General features: G+C 43.8%; 1 protein-coding gene across 1 annotated transcript in view; it reads right to left on the bottom strand.

Moving 5' to 3' along the window:
• Window positions 1-22,847, bottom strand: part of dnah3 (dynein axonemal heavy chain 3) — a gene marked incomplete at its 5' end in the record, with an annotated part of 28,140 nt that overhangs the window by 3,467 nt on the left and 1,826 nt on the right. The window contains 48 exons of the mRNA XM_083649972.1: window positions 24-249; window positions 646-2,273; window positions 2,475-2,988; window positions 3,116-3,314; window positions 3,862-4,044; window positions 4,228-4,444; window positions 4,968-5,133; window positions 5,459-6,125; window positions 6,467-6,610; window positions 6,710-6,866; window positions 6,965-7,088; window positions 7,176-7,355; window positions 7,699-7,993; window positions 8,072-8,175; window positions 8,288-8,524; window positions 8,613-8,742; window positions 8,982-9,087; window positions 9,212-9,312; window positions 9,469-9,710; window positions 9,897-10,008; window positions 10,109-10,243; window positions 10,355-10,574; window positions 10,837-10,928; window positions 11,066-11,242; window positions 11,547-11,660; window positions 11,770-11,878; window positions 12,161-12,359; window positions 12,484-12,598; window positions 12,758-12,868; window positions 12,982-13,074; window positions 13,648-13,849; window positions 13,991-14,127; window positions 14,311-14,490; window positions 15,169-15,285; window positions 15,574-15,688; window positions 15,820-15,911; window positions 16,179-16,390; window positions 16,535-16,679; window positions 16,900-17,053; window positions 17,293-17,416; window positions 17,654-17,838; window positions 18,010-18,188; window positions 18,333-18,438; window positions 18,536-18,666; window positions 19,654-19,833; window positions 20,354-20,549; window positions 21,240-21,365; window positions 22,344-22,539. Coding sequence (XP_083506098.1) covers window positions 24-249; window positions 646-2,273; window positions 2,475-2,988; window positions 3,116-3,314; window positions 3,862-4,044; window positions 4,228-4,444; window positions 4,968-5,133; window positions 5,459-6,125; window positions 6,467-6,610; window positions 6,710-6,866; window positions 6,965-7,088; window positions 7,176-7,355; window positions 7,699-7,993; window positions 8,072-8,175; window positions 8,288-8,524; window positions 8,613-8,742; window positions 8,982-9,087; window positions 9,212-9,312; window positions 9,469-9,710; window positions 9,897-10,008; window positions 10,109-10,243; window positions 10,355-10,574; window positions 10,837-10,928; window positions 11,066-11,242; window positions 11,547-11,660; window positions 11,770-11,878; window positions 12,161-12,359; window positions 12,484-12,598; window positions 12,758-12,868; window positions 12,982-13,074; window positions 13,648-13,849; window positions 13,991-14,127; window positions 14,311-14,490; window positions 15,169-15,285; window positions 15,574-15,688; window positions 15,820-15,911; window positions 16,179-16,390; window positions 16,535-16,679; window positions 16,900-17,053; window positions 17,293-17,416; window positions 17,654-17,838; window positions 18,010-18,188; window positions 18,333-18,438; window positions 18,536-18,666; window positions 19,654-19,833; window positions 20,354-20,549; window positions 21,240-21,365; window positions 22,344-22,539 — 9,874 coding nt within the window. The remainder of the gene's footprint in view (window positions 1-23; window positions 250-645; window positions 2,274-2,474; window positions 2,989-3,115; window positions 3,315-3,861; window positions 4,045-4,227; window positions 4,445-4,967; window positions 5,134-5,458; window positions 6,126-6,466; window positions 6,611-6,709; window positions 6,867-6,964; window positions 7,089-7,175; window positions 7,356-7,698; window positions 7,994-8,071; window positions 8,176-8,287; window positions 8,525-8,612; window positions 8,743-8,981; window positions 9,088-9,211; window positions 9,313-9,468; window positions 9,711-9,896; window positions 10,009-10,108; window positions 10,244-10,354; window positions 10,575-10,836; window positions 10,929-11,065; window positions 11,243-11,546; window positions 11,661-11,769; window positions 11,879-12,160; window positions 12,360-12,483; window positions 12,599-12,757; window positions 12,869-12,981; window positions 13,075-13,647; window positions 13,850-13,990; window positions 14,128-14,310; window positions 14,491-15,168; window positions 15,286-15,573; window positions 15,689-15,819; window positions 15,912-16,178; window positions 16,391-16,534; window positions 16,680-16,899; window positions 17,054-17,292; window positions 17,417-17,653; window positions 17,839-18,009; window positions 18,189-18,332; window positions 18,439-18,535; window positions 18,667-19,653; window positions 19,834-20,353; window positions 20,550-21,239; window positions 21,366-22,343; window positions 22,540-22,847) is intronic.

Genomic DNA, 22,847 nt, shown 5'->3' on the forward strand with positions numbered 1-22,847 from the left:
ATTATTTTGTAATTACTGCTAACCTAAAGCTGGGGTGTGTGTTCTCTGGGGTGATGACCTCCTCACAGATCCTCTCCAGTGTGGGCATCCAACTGGTTGCCAGGTGGCAGTTCTGCAGCACCACCCAGGTGCCTTCTTTGATGGCTCTGTCGATCATCTGGGCCGCTATGGGGCCCTGTCCCTGCCCAAGGGAAATGGTTTGGATCTTGCTGCCCCCCATCTCCAGGTCATCTGCAAACTTCAGCAGACCTGAAGGACCAATGCAATATTTTGTTATGAAGGCTTTGGTGTTTGAGAGTAAAAACAGCTATGACTTTGAACAAAGATTTCACATGTCAGAATAACTAGAAAGTTTAGTTGAGATCTTGTTTGTTCATGTATTCCTGATTATAAACTGGAAAAGAGCATGATCAATTAATAGAAGGAAAATGCATAAAAGCCTACTTAAAATTTAGGAGGGGTATAGGCCCTTTTCAGAGCAACCGTTCTGAGGTGGTAAAGCAGGTGTAACCAATAACATTAATAAGGGCCCTGGCACTGGAACACCTAATGGAATGGAACCATCATTAATGGTAATGGTTACCCCTGCTTTACCACCTCAAAACGGTTGCTGTGAAATGGATCTATACGTCTTTGATAAATCACCTGCAGTTGGATCAGATCCTGGTGACAGCACAAAGATAAGAGCAGAGCAGCAGTTGGAGTCACTATAGCTCCCTGCCAGGTCAAAGGTGGGCGGTTCAATGTAAGCAGGTCCCATGTTGTCCACTATGAACTCCTGCACTGCTGGCACCAGCTTATCTGGCCTGAAGCACCTGACCACTACCATTCGGTCCATCCCTGCCAACACCCTCCATGGGTCAGGCAACTGCTCCTCATGGGGCTTTCCTGAATCATAGATCTTCTTCCATTTGGAGATGTTGTCTTGGACGTGCTCAAAGAATCCATCCAGGTTTGCAAGCTTGGAGGCCCTAACAATCTCAGACCAAGATTTGTCAGAAAGCCACTCAGGGGCAGGGTTGGGGAAAGGGTTATCCAAAGCAATGCCACCGGTGAGGAGGAAGCGCCAGACTTGGTCATCAACCTGGCCTTTGCCCTGCATAATGCCTACAGTGAGCAGCAGGGAGAATAGCAGTTTGTCCTTCTCAAAAAGCGAGCGGCACACATTATTGTAGATGCTAATCGTAAAGTGTTCAACAATGTTCTTGATCCTTTCAGCCAGGTCATCACTTTTTGGGCTCTGGGCAATGGAATGTAGGTAGAGGTTGATGAACCAGTTCAGGGAGTACTGGTACATAGGCTCGATGTTGGCCAGTTCTGAGATGCAGAAAAACAAGATGGACGAGTGCTCTGCCACAGGACGGTAGCCCATGCGAGTGTCATCAATCTCCTTTTCGGTGACACTGGCGATTTTTTGCTTCTCAGAGATTTCCTCAGAGAGGACCTTGGAGGATGACAGGATCTTAATGGCTGTCTCATCTTCCAGGATGTTCCCCTCAGAAGAGGAGAGCACCTGCAGGATCTTCTCCTCAATCTCCTTTAGCTGTTTGTTGTTGGCGGCACTCTCCAGAATGAGCTGGTTCTTCTTCTCTTCCAGTTCAGGTTTCTCCTTGGCAGCTACAATCCCTAAGAGCTGGTCCTCTAAGCCTTGAGGGGTGATCATGAAGTTCAGAAGGCACACTTTGACAGCCACCTCTGGGAGGTAGTGAGGGTTCCTCAGCCCAGTGGTCATGTAGAAAAAAAAGTCTTTGGAATACTCCACAATGTTCTCTCCTAGTTTCATGTACTCCACGCCTTGCTGTTTGAAGGTTTGCTTCAGCAACACGGGCTCAAGCACTGCATCCAGTTCTTCTCCAACATTCTCCAAGAGAACTGGGGTGCCAAACTGGATGGAGTTCTCCAAGGTTCTCAAGTAGTTTTCATCGGAGAGCTTGATGACGGCAAGCTTGTTAGCCTTCTCCATGTTCTTGATCCACTTGTTGGCTTGACCCTGGGGGTCAATCATAAGGGGCCAGCGACGGGAGTTCGATACAATGATGCCATTCTCTGTGGAGAAGGAGTCTACAGGAAGCCCAGCAATCTGCCATGCCCTGATGGCCACCTGGTTGCCCAGGATATTGCTGAGGGTGAAGTCCTCCGAGCACGGTATTTTCCTCTCTTGGCACAGGATGTGCCACTGTTGCTGGCACTCCATACGGTAGTCTACTGTAAATGCCCCTAGGTACGATACAGTTCCAGAAGAGAGGAGTATGTCACCTGTCAGGTTGGTGTATCTAGAGAAGGAAGGTTTAGTTAGTCTAGTTAATATTTAACCTCACATACACTACATATGGAATGACAACAGAAATTCCTCATGAGTTAAAAGGTGATATGTAAATTACCATCACCATTATTGTTATAATCATCAATCGTCACTGAAATAAAATACTTAATACGTAATCCTGAAAAATTGTGACAGTGAATCTCTGATATACCTTATTCCTAGTAGCCTGGCAGCCTCTGTCCACCTGTCCTTCTCTCCTCCCAGTCCTCCTATCAGCTTCTCTGCCCTGATCAGCTTTTGAGAGCACAGCTCAATGTTATCTTCTAGCTCTTTCTTCTTCTTGTTCATGGCCTCGAAACTGTCATTCAGGCTCTGCAGTCTGTCCTCAACCTCTTTCAGTTCAGCTCTCTTCACAGCCAACGTGTCCATCTGGACAGCTAGCTCATCCTCAGCCAGCTTCAGTCTTTCCTTCTTGGGGGCCACGACTTTGGCTACACGCTCATACACCTCCATTGATCGCACCCATTTACAGAGACCCTCACAAGCAGAGGAGACATTTTTAATGATAGAGGGCTGAAACTCTGGGTTGTCGATAAACTTCTCTCTGATTTTCTTGATGTAGAGTGCAGGGATGTTGTCTTTGTCATAGGCTTTGAGGTTTTCCAAAAATTTCATATCTCCCAAGAGTTTCTTAGAGGGGGCCCAGTAGTCCTCAATCATCTTGCCTGTGACACAAACAAGTCGGATTTCTTTTTAAGTAATATTAAAAATGTGATGATAGGTTTTTTGTATTGAGTTTATCAATGAGGACAATGCCATATCAAAATCATTCTTTCAAAGCCATGATCTTACCTGAGCCGCCAGGATCAGGTTTCCTCTCAGGTTTGATACCCTTCATGACACAGATGGACTCCATGACTAGTTTAACTAGACCTGGGGGATTCTGCATGGACTTAACCACTGTGATGTCTGAAGGTTTGAGGGTGTCCAGGGCTGAAAGGGCAGCTTCCAGGGCAGGCATAGCTTCTGCCAGGTCTCCCTCACACTCATCCTAAGGACCAACAGTACACAATCCTCAAAACCCACACTCAGCAAAAACAAACAACAAAGAAACAAACAAAACTATCTTAACAAGTTACTTATTCTAGTACTTTACATCATTTTTTTAAGGCTCAATAGAGTCAAAGCCAAAGTCACGCCCTCTTCCGCGTTCGGCATACAAACCAAGAGATTTCATCCGCCATTAATTTTTCCATCTACATTTCATAAAATGCTTATAAAAAGAGTTTTACTTTGGTCAAATCAAGCGATTCAGCTATATTTAGTATCAGGAGAGACCATATAACATTTCACTCGGACCAAAAACAAAAAAGAAAACAAAAATAATAATAATAATGAAATTTTGTTTTTGTTTTTTATAGCTGAATCGCTTGGTTTGACCAAGTAAAAGTATTTTTAGAAGCATTTTACTAAATATAGATTAAAAAAGTGAATGGCGGATGAAATCCCTTGGTTTGTATGCTGAACACAGAAGAGGGTGTGACTTTGGCACTCTATACTACACTAATAACTTAAGAATTTTCTTTAATGTACGATACCTTAATGGCTTTAGCTGCAGCTGCTGCTTCATTGGCCACTTTCTCATCAGCAGACACTAGTGCTTTCTTAGCGTCCACCTCCACTGTTTCCTTCTCTATCTTTACCATCATCTTATCTGTCTCAGCTGAGGTCTGGATGAGCTCTGGCTGCAATGCTGTCAGCTCCTGCTGCATCACTGACACCTGTGCACATAGTATAGTAGTAGTTAGTTGACTATGAATGTTTATGTTATAGTTTGGTCACCAAGTTTGGTCTAAAGCTAATACAATTTCCAATGTTTATCAAATTTGTCCCATCAATTATTAAGTAATAAATACATTTCAAATTATTTTGTAAATAAAATAAGGCTTGGCAGGGAGCATCACCTGAGAAGCAGCAAACTCCAGTTTCTGGAGACCAACAATGTAACGGTTCCTCACAGTGTCCACCTCATTCCTATTGGCATTGAGCAGGCTCTTGAAGGTGAGGATGAGTTCCAGATAGGAGGTGGGTGTGATGTAGTTGTGTCTCCTCAGTCTGGAGAAGTACCTTTCAGACATCTCCTTGGCACATGTCTGGAAGGTCTTGCACATTTCCACCACCCTGAGATCACAAGCAACATGTACTAAATGTATATTTCACAAAGCTAGACATTCTATACCAAGGGTGTCAAATTCAAACTTTACCGAGGGCCATGCTGAGGGTTGTGAATAAAATCAGGGGCCGGACATTTATTACAATGATTATTATTTTTATTGAAGAGGTATGTAATTAAGTAGGTTAGTAACTAGGCTACTGTATGATATGGCATGCATGCACAGTTCATTTTCTTTCCATGTTCGTGGCGAATTCATACCAGCAAAACTCATTAGTAAAGCAAAACAGTATTTATCAAGGACTGAACAGTAGTTTTTGGGTCACGGTTACCGTACGCGTTTTGTGCATAAGAAAGAAATTGCTACTATTAACAAAATGCATTCTTTATTTTGCTTATTAGCAAATAAATAAATAAATAACCAGAACAAATAAAAACTAACGAACAAACTAACTAACTAATATGAGTGCAAATTAAGTCTATGGCACTGTAAAGCAGTTAGAACAACTCAGATGTTATTTGCATCCTTACTCCAGTCTGACATCACTCTCCAGCTCCACATCCTCCAAAAACTTGTGGGCCACCATCTCCAGAGCATCAGTTGGCCAGGCATGGAACCAGTCAATAGTGCAGCAGTTGATGAGGGAGGGGAACATCCTAAGCCGGTTCCTAAATGCATCACCGATGGGACTCATGGCTGTAAGAATGACAATCATAATTTCCAATTAGTACAGCATTAGTAGTACTTCAATCAAAGACGATCAGCTCATTGGACTAGGTCTCAATAGAAAGCCTAACTGTCTTGTGGTTTAACCCATTGATAGCTGATGCAGCATTTGCGTGTAATGTATATCCCTCATTTGTATGTGTATCCCTTTAAGACCGCGAAACGCGTCAACGCAGTTCGCGGTCTTAAAGGGATACACACACAAATGCTGCATCAGGTATCAATGGGTTAAAGTACATTTATGTTCTCTACTACAAAGTAGCTAAACATCAAAGGAAAGTGTAAAGGTGCCCACCAAGCACAATGTGAAGGTTGGCCTTGACGCGGTCAATGAAGAAGTTGTACATGGAGAGTGGAGTTGCATCAATCTTCTTTCCCTCCATCCGGGCAATGCCCTGCAACTTCTCGATGAGGTCAGCACGCTCATCTGCAGGGAAGATGTTAGGCACATCACCAGTGTTCAGCAGCATGTTGATGTCTTCTACCATGGCCTCATCCTTGATCTGGCTGTCATTGAACAGGAACACAAGGCTCTTGCCCTCAATGCCTGCTTTAAGCATCACCCGCTTCAGGTCATCACGCCACTCTGACATGCTGTAGTTCTTGGTCAGCTCAATTTGGAACAGGACATAGTCATTGATGAAGGTGCCCAGCTTAGTGGCGCTCTGGCGCCCTGAGCCACCAATTCCCACCAGCAGAAGGTGGCCATTGTCTTGCTTCAGCACACGGCAGATGCGGGAAATGTGCTCAATGGCGAACTTGAACATGACGAGCGACATGGGTGCCTTGCTGCAGTTGTTGAACTCGTCCAAGTAAAACTCCATCACCTCTTGCAAGGCATGCAAGTCTGTGATCTCATCGTAGGCTTTATTGTCCGTAGCAGGCTTGGCATAGTCACCGAAGAACAAGCTGCGGATGGTCTCGTCCAGTACCTTGCCATTTGAGCTGAGGTGGCAAAGGAGCTGGATAAACATGATAGGAGAGAATTAATTAGAATTAAACACAGCAACATCTGTTTTAAAACTAGAGGGCACTCTGGAGAATGCAAACCTCCAACAACACTGAAGAATTCTGAACATCACTACCAAAATCTAATTACGGTAACTGATCCTTGGACCACAGGACGGACGGACAGAAAGACAGGGGTGAAAACATGCCACTTCTGTATAACAATATCATTTGAGTGTGTGTGTGTGTGTGTGTGTGTGTGTGTGTGTATGAGAGAGAGTGTGTGTGTGTGTGTGTGTGTGTGTGTGTGTGGGGGGGGGGGGGGGGGGTTTAATCTAATGGTGCAGGGTGTTACCTTATCCATGGTCTGCTTAAAATAGTCAGAGGTTCTGTCTTTGACAATGTTGAAGAACGTCTCTCTGTCTTCAGTGTCAATGAGCCGGTCATAGAAAACACGGTAGACTTCATGGATCCACAGGCGGATCAGTTTGTCTCCCTCCTGACATAAATGATCAACATAATGTACACAAATAATCATTTTGGAGTATTCCTGATTTATATCTTCAATCAAATATCTCACTGTTGTTTCCAGTCTTACCTGCATGTGTGTGTGTGGAGCCAGAAGGACACCTCGGATCACTCGTGCAAAGTCCCGCAGGTTGAAGATGTAGTGGGACTTGGATGGGGTGGGGAGGAAGCTGTCCATGGCATCCTTATAGACAGCCATGGTGGCCTGTACCATGATCTTACCTAGCCTAGGAAATAAAGACAAAATCTGTTGTTGTTCCCTGACAAAGACTATTTATATCATTCTCAAACTGTATGACATTCAAATACGTATTTGACGGATTACCTGTTGAACGAAGCATCGAACCCCTTGCTGAAGTGCCAGTCAGTAATGGAGCTGAAGATCTTGCTCAGTGTTTCATCATCAAAGGAATCAATAGAGATGATGTTCAGGTGACGGGTGAAGCGGCCTAGCATTTAGAACATGTTGTTAATAACAGTCAACTTTCTTAGCACAGTTTAGGAAATCACCAATATCATAATCCTTTCAACAGTACCTGTAATGTCATTCCTCCCACCCCCAGGAGGCCCCATAGCAGATACAAACAGCACATCCTCTATGTCCAGTCTGGAGGTGTCTTTCTTGTCGTACCAGTGGCGGTGGTCAATCCACTGTCTTAGCAGCTCAATTGGGGGCTGGGCTCCATAGATTTCCTTAGCCGGCATGTTCAGGTCGTCTATGTGGGATCATATTAATTTGTCCGTGAAGTCAGTGAACTGAAATTCAGTTTAGTCTAAAACTCATTCATTATTTATTCATTCATTATTTATTCATTTATTCATTGGTGTTTTATGTTTTATGGGGACAACGGATGGAAATTAGCCTCGTGCAAAAAAAATTAAATCCGGCAATTTTTACACTTTTACTATGTTCCAGGTTTTACTATCTGTTCTGTGGTTTCTGTGTTCATTAATTTTGCACTGTCCCGTCCAAATAAACAAACAAAAAAAAAAAAATTTTTTTTTTTTTTTTTTTACTTCTAACCAAATATTATGGGATTAAATGTGCATCATCCTTACCGACATAAACAACACACTTCTTTCCCATAGGAGGCCCAAATACCCCCTTCCTCCTTCGGTCCAGCTTGGCCATGATGATGTCTTGGGTTTGATTGGCTGATGTACGGGCTGAGAAGTTGATGCAGTTGGGCGTGTAACGCTCCTTAGGCAGCTTCACTAAGAAGCTGTTGTTGATGATAGACTTGCCGGTTCCAGTGGGGCCCACAAACAGCATGGGTACTTCATGTGCCAGGTAGGTACGCAGGAAAAACAGCTGACGTGCCGTCTCCATGGTGGGGATGATGAGATCTGACACCTGGTGAGGAGAGGAGGCGTTTCAGAGAACATAGCCATCTTCACTATCCATAACCACTGTCAGCATCAGCACACTTACATTGGCTCCAGCTGGGATGATGCTCTCCTCCTTTGTGATTGAATCAGTCCATACATTCCACTGTCCACGTCCATCCTTGTGGAAGTAGTAGTCAAAGACAGTGCCTACAAACAATAAGGAAACAATGTGCATCACTAGTGTGAGAAAAAGTAAGAGGTGGACATTCTTTAACTGGTATGACAACTCAATACACATTAATTGTGTAAAATGGGTGACCTCGCTCGGGGAAGAGGTTGCTCTTGGTGAGTTTGACATTCTTGGGGCGGGGGTGCTCATCGTCCATCCCCATGAGCAGGTTGCGGTAGAAGGCGTCAAACTTCTTACGACTGTCCCCGTTGATGGTCCCACCCAGAGTCCACACTACAGCGAATAAGAACAGGCCCTGCAGCCACATGGTTATCTGCTGACTGGACATGCTCTTTTCACTGTTGGTTCCTGACGCAGAAATTCCATCTGGATCCAGACAGGGACATTAAGACTCACACCGACAAAAAGATGTACTGACCGACTGATTATGAATAAAATGTCAAGTCTTACTGACCTAGCAGGCAGGTGTACAGCCTCATCAGACTGTAAGCCAGGTGGATGGGCGATGTCTGCACCACGAAGCGACACTCGCTGGCTACAAAGTCCAGACAGGGCTGAACTAGCCAATCAAACAGACCCAATATCTATGGGAAAGAAGATCAAACAAACAGATACAGGACACATCACATCATATCTGCGGCATGTTCAAGCAACACAAAGATTGAAAGGCTGTTAGTGAGCCCTGTTTGCAGAAGAAACGGTAGCATTAGCAGATAACACTTTGTTTGCATCAAAGCCCGCGTGCGCACGTGTGTGTGTGTGTGTGTGTGTGTGTGCATGCGTGCGTGTGTGGGTACATGAGTGTGTGTGTGTGTAATCTCACCAGCTCTCTATGTTCAGTGCTCAGGCTCTCAGGCAGTGTGTCCATGTAAGAGTCTCTGAGAGGAGCCCAGCCCAGCTGGTGAGGTTCCATGTAGATCATACCACACCTTCAGACAGAAGGCAACACTCAACAAACCAGCCACAACTAATTTGGAGAAACCTTCTGTCAAAATCAATGCTTTCAATTTGTGTGTGACAGTTACAGGTGCAGCTCCTGTCCTAGCTGCTCACCTACTGACGGTCGCCGGTGAGGCTTGCTCCAGGTCAGCGGGTTCAAAGATCAGACTCATTTTGGAACTCATCTGGATGATCTCACCACTCATCAGACAGAGCTAGTAGAGAAATAAGCCTCACCAATACAGTAAAGTATAATGACACTGAAAAGCTGGTATTACTGGTGACACGGTGAAATAAATAAATACAGGAAAAGACTATTCTTGTAGCATTAAAAAATGAGATAGCAAGGTAGGCATCAAAATGGCCGATACCTTCTTGTTGTCATCCAGCACAGTATTCATGTTCTCAATCCACACAGCATCGATGGGCCCATCAAAAATGATCCACTGGCGATTGTCTGAGATGGAGATAGCCTGCTCCCTGTAGGTGGTGGCCAGGACCCCGTCAGACCACTCATGGCTGACTGGATCAAAGCAGCCATACAGCTGGCCCATGGTGATGGCCTTGGGGTTGATGATGCAGTAGTCCACTGCAAACTCCTCCATTAGGTTGGCTGGATGGTGGTGAGGAGTCAGTGAATAAACCCATATGAGAGCAAAGAATGCAAAACTGAACAGACATTAGCGAAACCTCTCAACCACAATGAGTCAGTCATGGTTGATGACTTGCTTGTCCCTATTTTGCCCTGGGTAATGAAAATATAGTGGCAAGTAAATAGTAAGTAAATTGAAAGGCTTACCTTCATAGAGGTCTCGAAGGGCAGCGGCAAGAACTTTGTAGGCAGAAGTCTTTCCCCCAAGAGGATCTCCTACTATCATAAAGCCGTGACGGACCAAGATCATCTCATACACCTAGACACCATAACACATGTGAAATTCTAACACGTTGCTGTGCTATTTCAACTAACTATTTTCAACCTAAGAATTACAAAGTGATCCTCTTCCTTGATACCTGGATGATTTTGTCAATGAACCATGGGACAGACTGGAGCTTAAGCTTGGCAATGTTGTCATTAAGAGCCTTGAGGAGAAGATCATAGTCTGGTTTGGGAAGGACCACTCCAGGGAATAGATCAGAGATGATACCCTATATGAGGCAACAGCAGGAGAATTGAACTGAATAAGGATGAAACAAGCCCACGGATACATACACTATAAACAAATGTGGGCGGGGAACAAGGGACGCATAATGTGTCACCTGAAACAGTGGTACATCCTGTGCCAAAAACTTGGCCATGTTGACGTCCATCAGCGCCCTGAGCAGCAGCACGCTCTCATTCTCCTCGGGGTACTTCAGCTTCAGGCGTCCTGCTGCGGTCAGCACGGACTTCACAGCCCGCATGCCGTAGTCATAGTGGTGCTGGGAGGACAGCTGCTCCGAGCACAAACGGTAGGTAGCCACGATCTTCTGGGCCAGACTACCAGTGAAAGCGCAATGAGAAATTTGACTTTGTATATCGGAGCAAACCAAGAGCTGAGTCTACCTAAGGCGGGCTCAGATTACAAGAGTCTTTCACCAATTTATTCCCGCTTTGCCCCTGCCGAGAATCAGGTTGTGATGCAACCCGATTTCAAAATTGGTTCGAATTTTAAAACTCCTGTAATTTGAGCCCAGCTTAGGAAGAAATATATCGAATCATAGGTCAATAATATTCTGTGCAAGAGATCAGTTGTACATACCTGCGAGATTCAATGAAGCCCATAGAATACAGTGAGATCTCTCCAATGAGACCATAGTCTGGCACCATCATAGCCACTGTACGAAAACGAGCCTACAACACAAGATTGACAGCTATGCTTCAAATCCCAGCACTTTATATATGTTGCTCTAGATATTATACTTCAACGTGAGCCTTGAGGTGAGACTGCTCTGGTCTCTGGTGTTTATGACCGTGCTACAGTCATGTACCTTCAGGTTGTCAGGGAGCTCGGCCCTGCCGGCGTAGCCCGGGTTCATGGTGATGAAGACAGAACAGGTGGGGTTGAGTGACAGCTCTGTCCCCTCAAACAGGAAGCTCTTCAAATCCTTGGCAATGGCCTGCTGGATGCAGAGCACCTGCTGAGCCACCACAGACAGCACCTCCACCTGGGACACACACACGCATGCACACGCCCACACACACGCCCACCCACACACACACACACACACACACACACACACACACACACACACACACACACACACACACACACACACACACACACACACACACACACACACACACACACAAACTTCAGTAAGCAATTCAATGAATCTCTACTAGATTAACATGTATTCAAAAGTGTGGATATAGGTATTAACATGTACTCAATGATTATTAGAAGGACTAAAGCCACTACCCTGAGCAGAGGGACCACTATCTGTAATGTGACTGAGCAGCGGCGCTCACCTCAATACGATTGAACTCATCAAAGCAGGCCCAAGCTCCCGACTGAGCCAGTCCTTTGAAGAATTTACTCATGGCCTTGTAGTCCAGACCATCAGAGCAGTTGAACACCACACACTAGGAACAAATCACAGCTTTAAAAGACAATATTAAGTGAAATGAATAAAAGCTGATTAAATGTAGGATGTCTCTTACTGACAACAGTTTGGGAGTCATGTTATGTTACCTGTTTAGCCAAGGCTTTAGCCAAATCCTTTGTGGTCTCAGTCTTGCCCGTTCCTGCAGGACCCTCAGGCGCTCCTCCCAAGTTCAACTTCAGAGCCCCCATAAGCGTCCTGGTGTGCCACATGATGATTGCACTAATTTGTACTATGAAAAATCTTGTCTTCTGAAGAAACTTCAAGTTATTGTACGAAGGCTTGGTCCGATATTCAATATTATCAAGTAAAAATAAAATAAAAGTAAAAATATATTTTGGCGGGACAATAAGTGATGGATATCGCCAAGTCTATCTATACATAATTCTTACTATTATCAGGTTGTAATTCACATCCCTCCTTCCATAAATAAGGACATAGCAATGAGGATAAGGGATCAACAACCAAATCAGAACTGACCTGTAGCAGCGGTCCGTAAGTGGCGTGATGACCAGACGGGGAGAGTTGCCCAGATATTCATAGCCATACTTCAAACAGGTGGTGATCATACGCAGCATCACGTCTCCGCCCTCCCAGAAGTAACGCAGCTGAGAAATCCATGCAAAGTCGTTCAGCGAGGAGACGCGGTCCTCCGCCAGTTTTGCCACAACATCTCGAGCTAGGTCAGAAAAAGAAATGCACGAGATTTACTATAAGATGGATTTCATCAAGAATACACACTTCATCCATTTGAAAGATCCAATGATCATCAACAGAGTTAGTATTTAGTATTGGGATATTACCATGCACATCTATAACGGTAAGAGCTCCAAGTGTCATCCTTGCCCCTCCTGGAAGTTTCCCACGCACCAGCTCCACTATGTCAGCAATTTGGGCATTACATTTCTTCACATAGGCCTGGCAGTGGAACAGATCAACAATGCACATGTTAGAATACAATGTGATTATTTCTAAATTATTATTTACAGTTTTGGAAGCTTAGAAGACTTGCTATGTGGAAATTTGTAGTGGTGGGAATGGTGAATCAGATGGTGAGTGGTGATGAAGAAGACTGACAGCTAGTGAGTTCTTCTGGATGGCTTCAGACACTTCACTAGTCCAAAAGATGGAGGAAGCACATATGACAACTTGGCCAGGCCACTGCAACACCCACTTCTTCCTTGGCATCTAGAGAAGATAATATATTCAAGACGTCAAAAAGTAAAAAGTCCTTATTCAAAATGGTAGTGAGTTAAAAACTCACCCCAGATTTCAATCAAAAACATTTGACATCCATATACCTCAGCATACTGAATCAATCCTTGATGGATGACATCCCGGACACTCCTGAGCATCACGTTCTCCACCTGTAGCAGCCACTTCTCTACCATACCCTGAAATCAAATGGCAACACACCGTAAATAAAACTAATTCTAATTTAACTCGTTACCTCCGCCATGGAATGGCTGGGCCTTTGTAGCTGGAGGTTATGTTTTTACCCTGTTTGTCTGTCTGTTTGTCTGCAGGATATGTCAAAATGTTATTAACAGATTTGCACAAAACTTGGCAGGTTGGTCACTTGTCCAACTTAGAAGTTAACTTTCCATGCCCACTGGCCAACAGGGGGCGCTGTAATGGGCGTGTTCGATCACAAAAGGCGCCTAACTTCCAAACGGATTCATGTAACACCACGGAACTTTGTAGGAAGGTTGGTCATGGGCCAAGGACTAACTCATTAACTTTCCACGCCCACTAGCCAAAATGAGGCATGGCAATGGGGATATCATGCTGTGGCGAAGCTATGTACTCTAGTGCCCTCTAGTTTCAGTCTGACAACACTGTCATGTGACACGAGAGAAGAAGGATACATACATAAAACATAGAAAAGGCAATCATTAAAATTGGGCAGTGTATCATATATAAACAAGTGCTTTATTTATATAGGCCATACATTGAATGGTCCATACCTTGGCTTGGGCTGGGTGGATCTTTTCTGTGAAGGGCACAGTCTCCTTCTCAGAGCTGATCATTCCGGTGATCTCCAGGTCCTCGGTGAACTCCAGTTTGGCGATGCCCTCAAAGCACTTCTTCAGGTGGGGTTGGACCCGCAGGGGGTCCTTGGTCTCTGACAGGATCTCCAGCAGCTCGTCGTTGGACAGGAAGAAGAACCTGGGGAAATGATGAAGAAAAAGACACAAGAGGAAAATTACGTTTTGAGTATTACAATAAGACTGGCACACTAGCACTCATAGTGCAGATATAACTATACATGGGTAAATTAGTTTGAGTTCATCATGTATAATGAGCCACCTGGGGAAATAGAGCCTCTTCTTCTCAAGGTAGGTGTTGAGACCTTTCTGGATGTCCTCCAGAAACACATTGGACTCCTCTAGCCGGCTCAGCATGTTGTGTTGGGCTGTAGCCACCAACACACGTGTGTCCTTAACCTGGGCCGACACATTCACACAGAGAATCAAGCACACACAGCAAAGTCAAGCGCACGAGACTTGTTGAACACAAATCACAGTCCACACACACGTGCGCACGCACACGCAGGCGCACACACACACACACACACACACACACACACACACGCACACACAGAAAGATGTGTGTTACAAGGATCTCACCGCCTCTGCGATGATATCCTTCCAGTAGCTGTCCACAATGGCAAACTTGCGTCCCTCCTCAGGCATCTGAGCAATAATGTCCTCAGAGCTGAAGATGGGTTCGAGGTAAAGCCAAGTGGCCTGACACTTCAACATGGAATCTAGGATGTCCTGCATAGTCAGCAGTTTGTCCTCCCATTGCTAAGGGCAGAGATAAAAAGTTAATTATTAAAAATTATACATGAAACATACTTTGTTTGTATAGCACTATCATACTCAAGTACTCATCAAATAAATTAAAATCATTATAAAAATAGAAATAAATAAAAACCAGAGGGCAGCTGAACAGTGCAAGTCTTCTACAAGGATATCATGGTAAACTAAGACTGAGACGAAAAAGACGAAAGGCGTGAAAAAAACATTGTTGTAAATTCAATTAAAAAAAAAAAGATTAAGACTGAAAATAATAAAATAAATAAAAATAATTTTAAATCAAGGGAATTTCTCTGGCATTTCTACTTTTTTGCTGTATCGAAAACATACTGAACCCTGACACCACTGTGTCGTATCGAACCGAACCAGGAATTTTGTGAACTGTTACACCCCTCGCGCGTTATCAGTCAAATCTTAAAATCAGCAGGTATCAAGGGAAGAAAGAATGAAAAGGATAGTAAAAACAATTGTGTTAATAAAGTGGAGATGAAAGGAAGGACATCAAGGCTATCTCTTTGAAATCCACTTTGATTGACAGCACAATTGACTATGCCTATGTACAGTATTCATGCTTATCGACTTACACAGGAAAGGCTTTCATCTCTATCCTGAGATCATGTCACCCTCTCAAGTGGACCAAGGATAATTTGTGTTGTTGTGTCTTACCTTGCATTCACTCTCTATTGGCTGGATGAAAGGTGACCCTCGCATGGTCTGCGTCTTAATGATGTGATCATCTAGAAGCTCTTGGATGTCATCCACTGCTGACACAATACTGGTACCCTAAGATAAAATATAAAGAGTGTTTACAGATATGAGTTGAAGTCAATATTCTGTATGACAGTCAGGACCAGAGTGGGTTAAGTAGGGTGAAACATATCAAGGTATATAAGCTAACACTAGCCACACATCTAATTTTCTTTGAATAATTCCAAGGTCAAGATGTAATATTGTGGAAGAAGTCATTATGTCAATGTTTGTGTGTTTCAGCTTGTGATCTGTCTATTATGAAAGCATCACATGCATTTATATGTATATGGTGTGTGTGTGTGCGTGTCAGCGTGGTCATACTGTATCTCTGTATGCAGTGAAAGTGAAGCGGAGCTCAGCCCATTCATTTTTCATCTTCTCCATGGCCTTTTCCAGAGAGTACTCCTTACTGGCCGAGGCTCCGATCTCTTCCAACCTAGGGACCAGGGGAAATAATCAAATCACATTCTGACACCAGTCATTCAGTAAATCTGTGTCATTAACACAAAATCAATGTCAATCTGTATCTATAGTCCAGCATGGTGAACTGTACATAAAAGGTCTTACTTGTCTGAGAACTTGGATAGTCCCAAGTCCAACATGTTCAGCAATGAGCTGTCCACATCTGGTTTGACATTGAAGCCCACAATGCTGCTGATCTGTGGACATACAAGAGTCTCATCAATTCCTCAAATCAGCTTCATGGGTCACTGGAGTAGCAATACATTTGGTTATTGTGCCAGAGGCAAACTGTCACTGAATTTCTACTGTATATCAACTGGTTTTCCACATAGATGTAATGATAAACCATAGAATTTCCTCCATATTGTTTCCATCGAAAGTTTTCAAGCAAACAAGTTTTACTACTCTCATTTTGTGGCTAAAATACAGTGCTCTTGCAACAACAACAATTTAACTGCGCTGACCATCTCCCAGTGGCGGTCTTTGACGCCGGGGTTACAGATTGTTGTGAGGATGGGCAGGTGTTGCTTGAAATGGTCTATCTTGCTCTTGAAGCTTTTGGCCACACGGCAAGGCCCGGGAAGATCAGAGAAAGACTTGGTCAGTTTGTACATGTTCCTCCACATGGTCCCCAGATCGTCAGCGATCTTCTCTGCATTCAGGTGCAAGAAAGAGCCTGGGAGTAAAATCAGCAAGGAAGTACACAAATGTCAAAACTGTGCGTCCTTGTTTTTACTTAAGTCCATAATGCCATTTAGAGTCTTTAAAATGACAGCCGGTGTGAAAAGATACATATGGATGCTCAGTGTGTGATACCAACCATTCATCCAGACCTCTGACATTTTCTGGAAGTTGAGTGCTGTGGTCCAGAGCTGGTCATAGGGCTGCTTGTTGGCTATCAGAGTTTGCAGTATGGGGAACTGGCTCTGTTCCTTCTCCAGCAGAGTCTGCTCTTTGTTGATGTCCTGTGGAAATGACAGTGTGGTATAGACATTTTCAAGCGACCATCTGCAACATAACTTTTCAGAGATAGAAAAAAGAAAGGTGATGTATTTTTGTCTTTCGTTGGAGAATCAAAGCTTTCTAATGTTAATGCCCTTTCAAATTAGAGGTATAACCACCAAGTGTAAGTGGTATGCAAACCATGCATGCCAGCCTTCACTGTGAAACTGCTGTGTATCTCACCTCAAGCTCAGTGACAGCAGCATCCAGGGTGGCACTGAGCTCATTGAGTTTCTCCACGTTGTTCTTCATCTCCTCCATGCTCATCACTTCCTTGTTCTTAAAGGCATCTATCTCCCTGTCCACATTTCGCAGCATCTTATCAAATTTGAATATCCTGAGGTGGGAGAGTGGCGATTTAAAGGTTATTACCTCAGCTGTAAGCTTGAATTGGTGACACAATAGTCAGTTTGTCAGTTTGGTGTTATATACACAACACTGGACATTGTAAGATTTACTGAACAGCACAGATAGGGGAAGGTTGGAATTCTCGAGCAAATCTATTGTCACATTACATGCCGATTATTTTCAGTGTACTGTAAGAGGAAAGTGTGTGCAATGTCTTTATCCCGTAACCTCATTTGGAGCTGCTCCTCAGCTTGTTCTCTACTGGTGGCCAGACGGGCCTTGTTGAGTTCAAGCACGGTGAAGATCCGATTGGGCCACTGGAATACACTGGAGTTCAGCCTGAGATCATCAGCTAAACAGACCAAAATCATATTGATATTGAGTATCAACCACTGCTTTCTTCCATCACTGAGGTGGAATACTTTATAATCAATGCTTCCTGTATGTAGATTTACTTGTAGTAGGCCACCATTTTATCACAAGGACCCACCACAAGATATATCATGTCATGTAGCTATACGTCATCTACTAGGCCCTAGTAGGGCAACAAACAGTGTATGTATGTGTTAATGCCATATGTGTCACATACCGGGCAGAGTGGCGTAGTCCAGGAGGAAGGTAAGGCGGTTGGCTGCCTCGTCGAGCTCATCTCTCAGCTTGTGAAGGGTCACCTCGCTGGTATGTTTCATGTACTGGTTGAGAGACACCAGCTCCTCTGTGGTGCCTGCAGTCCCTGAGACAGTCTCGGCAATCTCTTCATAACGTCGACAGATGCTGGGAAAGAACAGTAGCTTGTAGTTTACCGTCTCCCTCTTACAATGTATGTAAACAGACTCTAATGTGCTGGTTAAACTGCAGAATGGAACTAATACTAGGAAGTTACGGTACTAGACATTTCCTCTGGTGAAGGATTTCAGGTTGCATAGGAGTTTTTTCTCCACTCACCTCTTGTTGAGCTCTCGGTTCTCCTCCACCTCAAATGTGGTGATCGTGTCTTTCAGTTTCTCAGCACAGTCACACAGATCGTCATTCAGCTTGCCGGCATACAGACAAAACATGGACAGGGGCACGGTGATGTGCAGCGAGGCAATCTCCTTCCACAAGTGATTAACGCCTTCAATTTTCTGAGGGGTGGAGAGAGGGGGTTACAATTACCACTGAATTATCATTTAACAAACAAGTAACAGCAAAGCATCTAGACAACAATGGTCAGTTGAAATTAGAAGATGTTTTCAGTGTGGATATTTTGAAGGGAAAGCCATATCTACCTTGGCAAATCCTTCGAGGGAGTGCTTCTCTTTGAGGAATGCTGTTACGTCCTGCTTTGCCTTATTGTCCAGCAGATTGCTGTATTTGGTATACACATTCAAATACCTGAAGATCAAAATGTAACATTACAGTTACTAACCGTCACTGCGGTACATCCAACTAATTGCAAGACAGGTAATAATTACAGTTGATGTGTCATTACATTTGAGGTCCCACAGCGTTCTTGTTGAAAATGTCCTTAGCTTTGTTGATTAGGTCTGTGACCAGCGATTCATCAGGACTGACAGTGCGTAGGTACAAGCTAGTGATCTCTGGAAAGAGGTTACACTCCACCTGCCCACAAAAGAACACATGTAAATCACAGAATATTGTGTGTTTGGTGTGTAAAATAGCTGAGACATCATTGTGTGATATAAAATAGAAATGAGGAAAAGTAGACCCCCCTACTCAGGGGCAATGGATGGAGATAGTAGAGGAAATCTACATGATGGAGAAACTGACATATCGACTGAGACTACAAGAAGAGCAGCTGGAAGAAAAATGGGAGAAATGGACGCTATTCAAGACCCAAAGCAGCGACAAAGACAATTGACTTAACAGACAAAGACGACTAATTTACTGGATGGAAAGGACAGACTATTAAGAATGTAACTCCCAAACAAAACTTTTTTCCCCTCCCCTTGTATTTATGTACATGTACAATTTATTTGTCTTTGTGTATACATGTTTATAAAGTGAAACTCAATTAAAGTGGGAAAAAATAGAAATTAGGTCTTTTGAAGTTTGCTGTGCAGAGGGCATATTGTTGCCTGGGTCCAGACCTTCGAATCTGCCCACTGCAATGAGTTGAGTTTTGGCTGCTCTGGTCTGGCATTGTGACAAGCAACAGTGATTTCCTTGGTTAAAAACGATTAGCCAATCAGTGCCAAGGGGGACTATAATGATTAGCCAATCAGCATAAATAAACAGCCGAATGGGCGGGACTAATGCCATTGTCAAGCTGTTTTCCGTTGCCGAGTGCGCCGAGGAGTAATAACAACAATGGCGGCCGCCATAGACAAGATAGGCTGTTTTAAATCAATTAAAAGTATCAATTAGTTTATTCATTTATTCAAAGGGGAGATGACCCCCCCCCCCCCCCGATCGCCCCCCCTTCTGGATTATATTCAGGCAGATATGTTGGTCTCTAGTGATTGGTTAGGGAAAATGGGATTCCCCTCATGGAAATCAGTTAGAGTGGAGGGAATGTCAGACTAGAAGATGGAAATGGAGTGTAACGAGTTGACAATTCCGTCTGATATCAGGCTAGATGTCTTGTACCCTCGGGAGCTTCTCGGCACTCTTGATGATTTCCATGAAGGCTCTGTGGATGAGCTCCCAACACTCATGGAAGGTGGGGTTAAAGACGATGCGCGGCTCCTCCACTTCCAGCTTGACCAGCAGCACCTGAGGCTGAACATACTTCATCTCATCAAACACCTCGCCAAAGTCATTACCCTCCTGGAGGACACAGAGCACAGAGCAGACACAGCTGATGATGAACCACAATTAAATCAGTGGAAAATAATTATCATGCAATCAGTTTTCATAGCCAAAGTACATCATTGCTATCCTAATGATAACTAAGTATAATAATAAGAATGCGGAGTGTCTGTGTGTGAGTGAGCAGAAATTTGTTTGACCACAGCTACTGTATTCTATTTTACGTGCGATCGAGCTGAATCTTTCAGAAAGTGTAAATCTGAATGGGCCAAAATGACTAATTAGTTGCCAAAATGAGTGAACACAGGTTCAGCACCATGGAGAGCTCTGTTTGTTCGCTACCATTTCGCTACTGATGGAAGACACCTGAGTGGAGGAGCACAGCTGGGAGAGAGAGTGGAGGCTGCATGCCTACTCTGTGAGCGAGGCCTGACTAAATGACCAGTCACACAGGTATGGGTATTCTGCTAGTGAATAAAAGTTTGAAGTGTATGTGAATGTCTTGGTGCTGCTTAGAGACACATGCTATACACCAAACCTGGTGTATGGTGAAGAAGAGTAGCAGGTCCTGTAAGGAGCCAATGACGAGGCTTCGGAGCTGTAGTGACATGAGAGCAGACACACAGGAGAAGAACTCCTGGACAAAAAGTGGAACCACCCTCTCACTCGTGGGCACCAGGTTCCACCACAGGTCCTTGAAGGTGACAAACAGCGATGCACAGTGCGGCAACCACCTGAAACAATAATATGGCTGTGACACACTGTAGTTGATCAATATAACAATATGCCCATAAACACACAATTATAACGTTTTTCTACCAAAATTACTTTTGATGTGACAAGAGAATAAACTTTCCTCATAATTTCTCTGTTTGGTCATCCGTCTTAGCCTGATCAGACTGAGCTGTCAACTCATTTCCACCTTCTAGAAGCAGCCAAACTCAACTCTGTAGAGTGGGCAGATTCCCCAGTTCTACTTTGCCTTTAAACAAAGCTATACAGACACATGCTGTCCTCTGGCTTGAGTATGGTTAGCAAGAGAAACTGGCTACCACAGAATAATGGTATCCTAGCAGGTGCAAATTGTGAACATGAAAATAAACAAATAGTGGCCAAATTGCCAATTTCTACCAATTACAATGGCTCATATTTCAGTCATCCAGTGAAATTGCCTACGTACTGACCTACTACAGAGCCCACTAGGCTACACAATAGGCACACAGAAAAGGTTGCAAGTGGGATGTGAGTAAAGTAATCTGCTGAAAGGCAGCGTGACATGGGTCTAACAAAGTGGACAAGGTGGAAACATGAGCCTGCACCTACAGTACAATAGGATTAGTTCTCTGGTTGTCTGCATGAACATACAAGCCAATCTGAAGACAGACTACCATGATTACCATGCTGACAGAACAGACTCAACTCACTTGTGGACCAGGTGGTCTCTGGTGGCTTGGCACTGTCTCTGGACCAGCTTTTCAAACTCAGATGGAAGGAGGGGGAGGTCGGAGGAGCAGAGATCCTCCAGCTGGACAAATCTGAGAGAAGAGAAGCTGAAAATGGATTAAAAAAAATGAAGTTACTATTAATTTAGTTACTATTTATTTTTCTGTTTAACTGTAAAAAGTCAGCAACTAAACAAAACTGGTTCCTGCTTTCTGTTACCCATCCATCAGACATACTTTTGATCTGCACATTCTTTTCTGTTTGCCAAATAGTCGATGTAGGCCAGCACAATTCACATAATTTGTCCCGATTGCCTGTTTAGTGGCTGTACCTGACACCCTATCTCCTGTGTCAGTGACCAGACATAAGGTCAACCCATGTAGCTCTAGCCATGTAGTAGGGCTGGGAATCACCAGATGCCCACGATACGATACTAAAACGATACTTGAGTCACGATACGATAGTATTGCGATATCGCCGATATTGCAATATATTGAATATTGCGATATATTGAATATTGCGATATTTCGATATATTGTCTAACTCCTTTTCCTACCTTTTCCTTGACCTCACCGGAAGTAAAACATGCAGTGTTTTTTTGTTTTGTTTTGTTTTTGCCCCACATGTAGGCTACATTATTAAGCTTCTCTGGACTCAATACGCCACTGCAGGCGTGGACTGCAACATCGGGCGCTTCGGGCAGATGCCCGGTGGACTGCCAATTTTTTTTTTTTTTTTTTATATCGATACTTGGCGTCCAAATATCGATACAATAACGTCAGGCAAAATATCACGATACTATAGTGTATCGATTTTTTCCCCCACCCCTACCATGTAGCAGTATTACAGGAAGCATGCATTTAATGTTTACTGAATACACTATCAGTTTATTTTCCAAATAGTGCCCATTTAACTGATACACAGTGTTTATTTCTACAATCTGTGATCATCCACACATTTCAATTTCAGCCCATTTCATTTGCACATTAGCAGTGAAAATGCATACACATGACTTACGACAATTAACCAGCCTTTCACTGAATGTAGAGCAGATTTCCTTCGTAACAGCATTAATTCTGCGTTACCTGTTTAGCCAGATGTCCTGCAGTAGGAACATGATATGATTGACAGTGAAGAGGTGTTGACTCTGCCACATGTGGGCCTCCTGGTAGCTGCTGGCCCAGGGCACCGGCGCCCGGATCACCCTCCTGGGGGAGGGCCTCGGGGTGCTGCATATGCACAGACGCTGACGCTCTGATGGGTCCATCAGGACGTAATCCACTGATGGGGAAAAGGTAGACGGAAAAACGTAGAGGAAGGAATTTCATTTCCATGGCAAGGGAGGCATTTATTCATAGGGGGGGAAAGTGAGTGAACTAGCTATTTATGGCCGCTGTGCTATGCATGAAAAAAATGCAGATCTCTGTGTCCAATGATGCAAAAAGATGTCCTTTCCAATATAAACTAAAAGGAGAAGCTGAAATCCATATCTTGATAGTCAATGTAATCTGAGACCTGCATTTGCTTTATCAGACTATTTGTAAAATTAATGTGAAACTGATATTGACTTATCTTAGCTTGTTTAGTTA

This window comes from Poromitra crassiceps (genome assembly GCF_964638095.1).
Source record: "Poromitra crassiceps genome assembly, chromosome: 13".
Classification (NCBI taxonomy): domain Eukaryota; kingdom Metazoa; phylum Chordata; class Actinopteri; order Beryciformes; family Melamphaidae; genus Poromitra; species Poromitra crassiceps.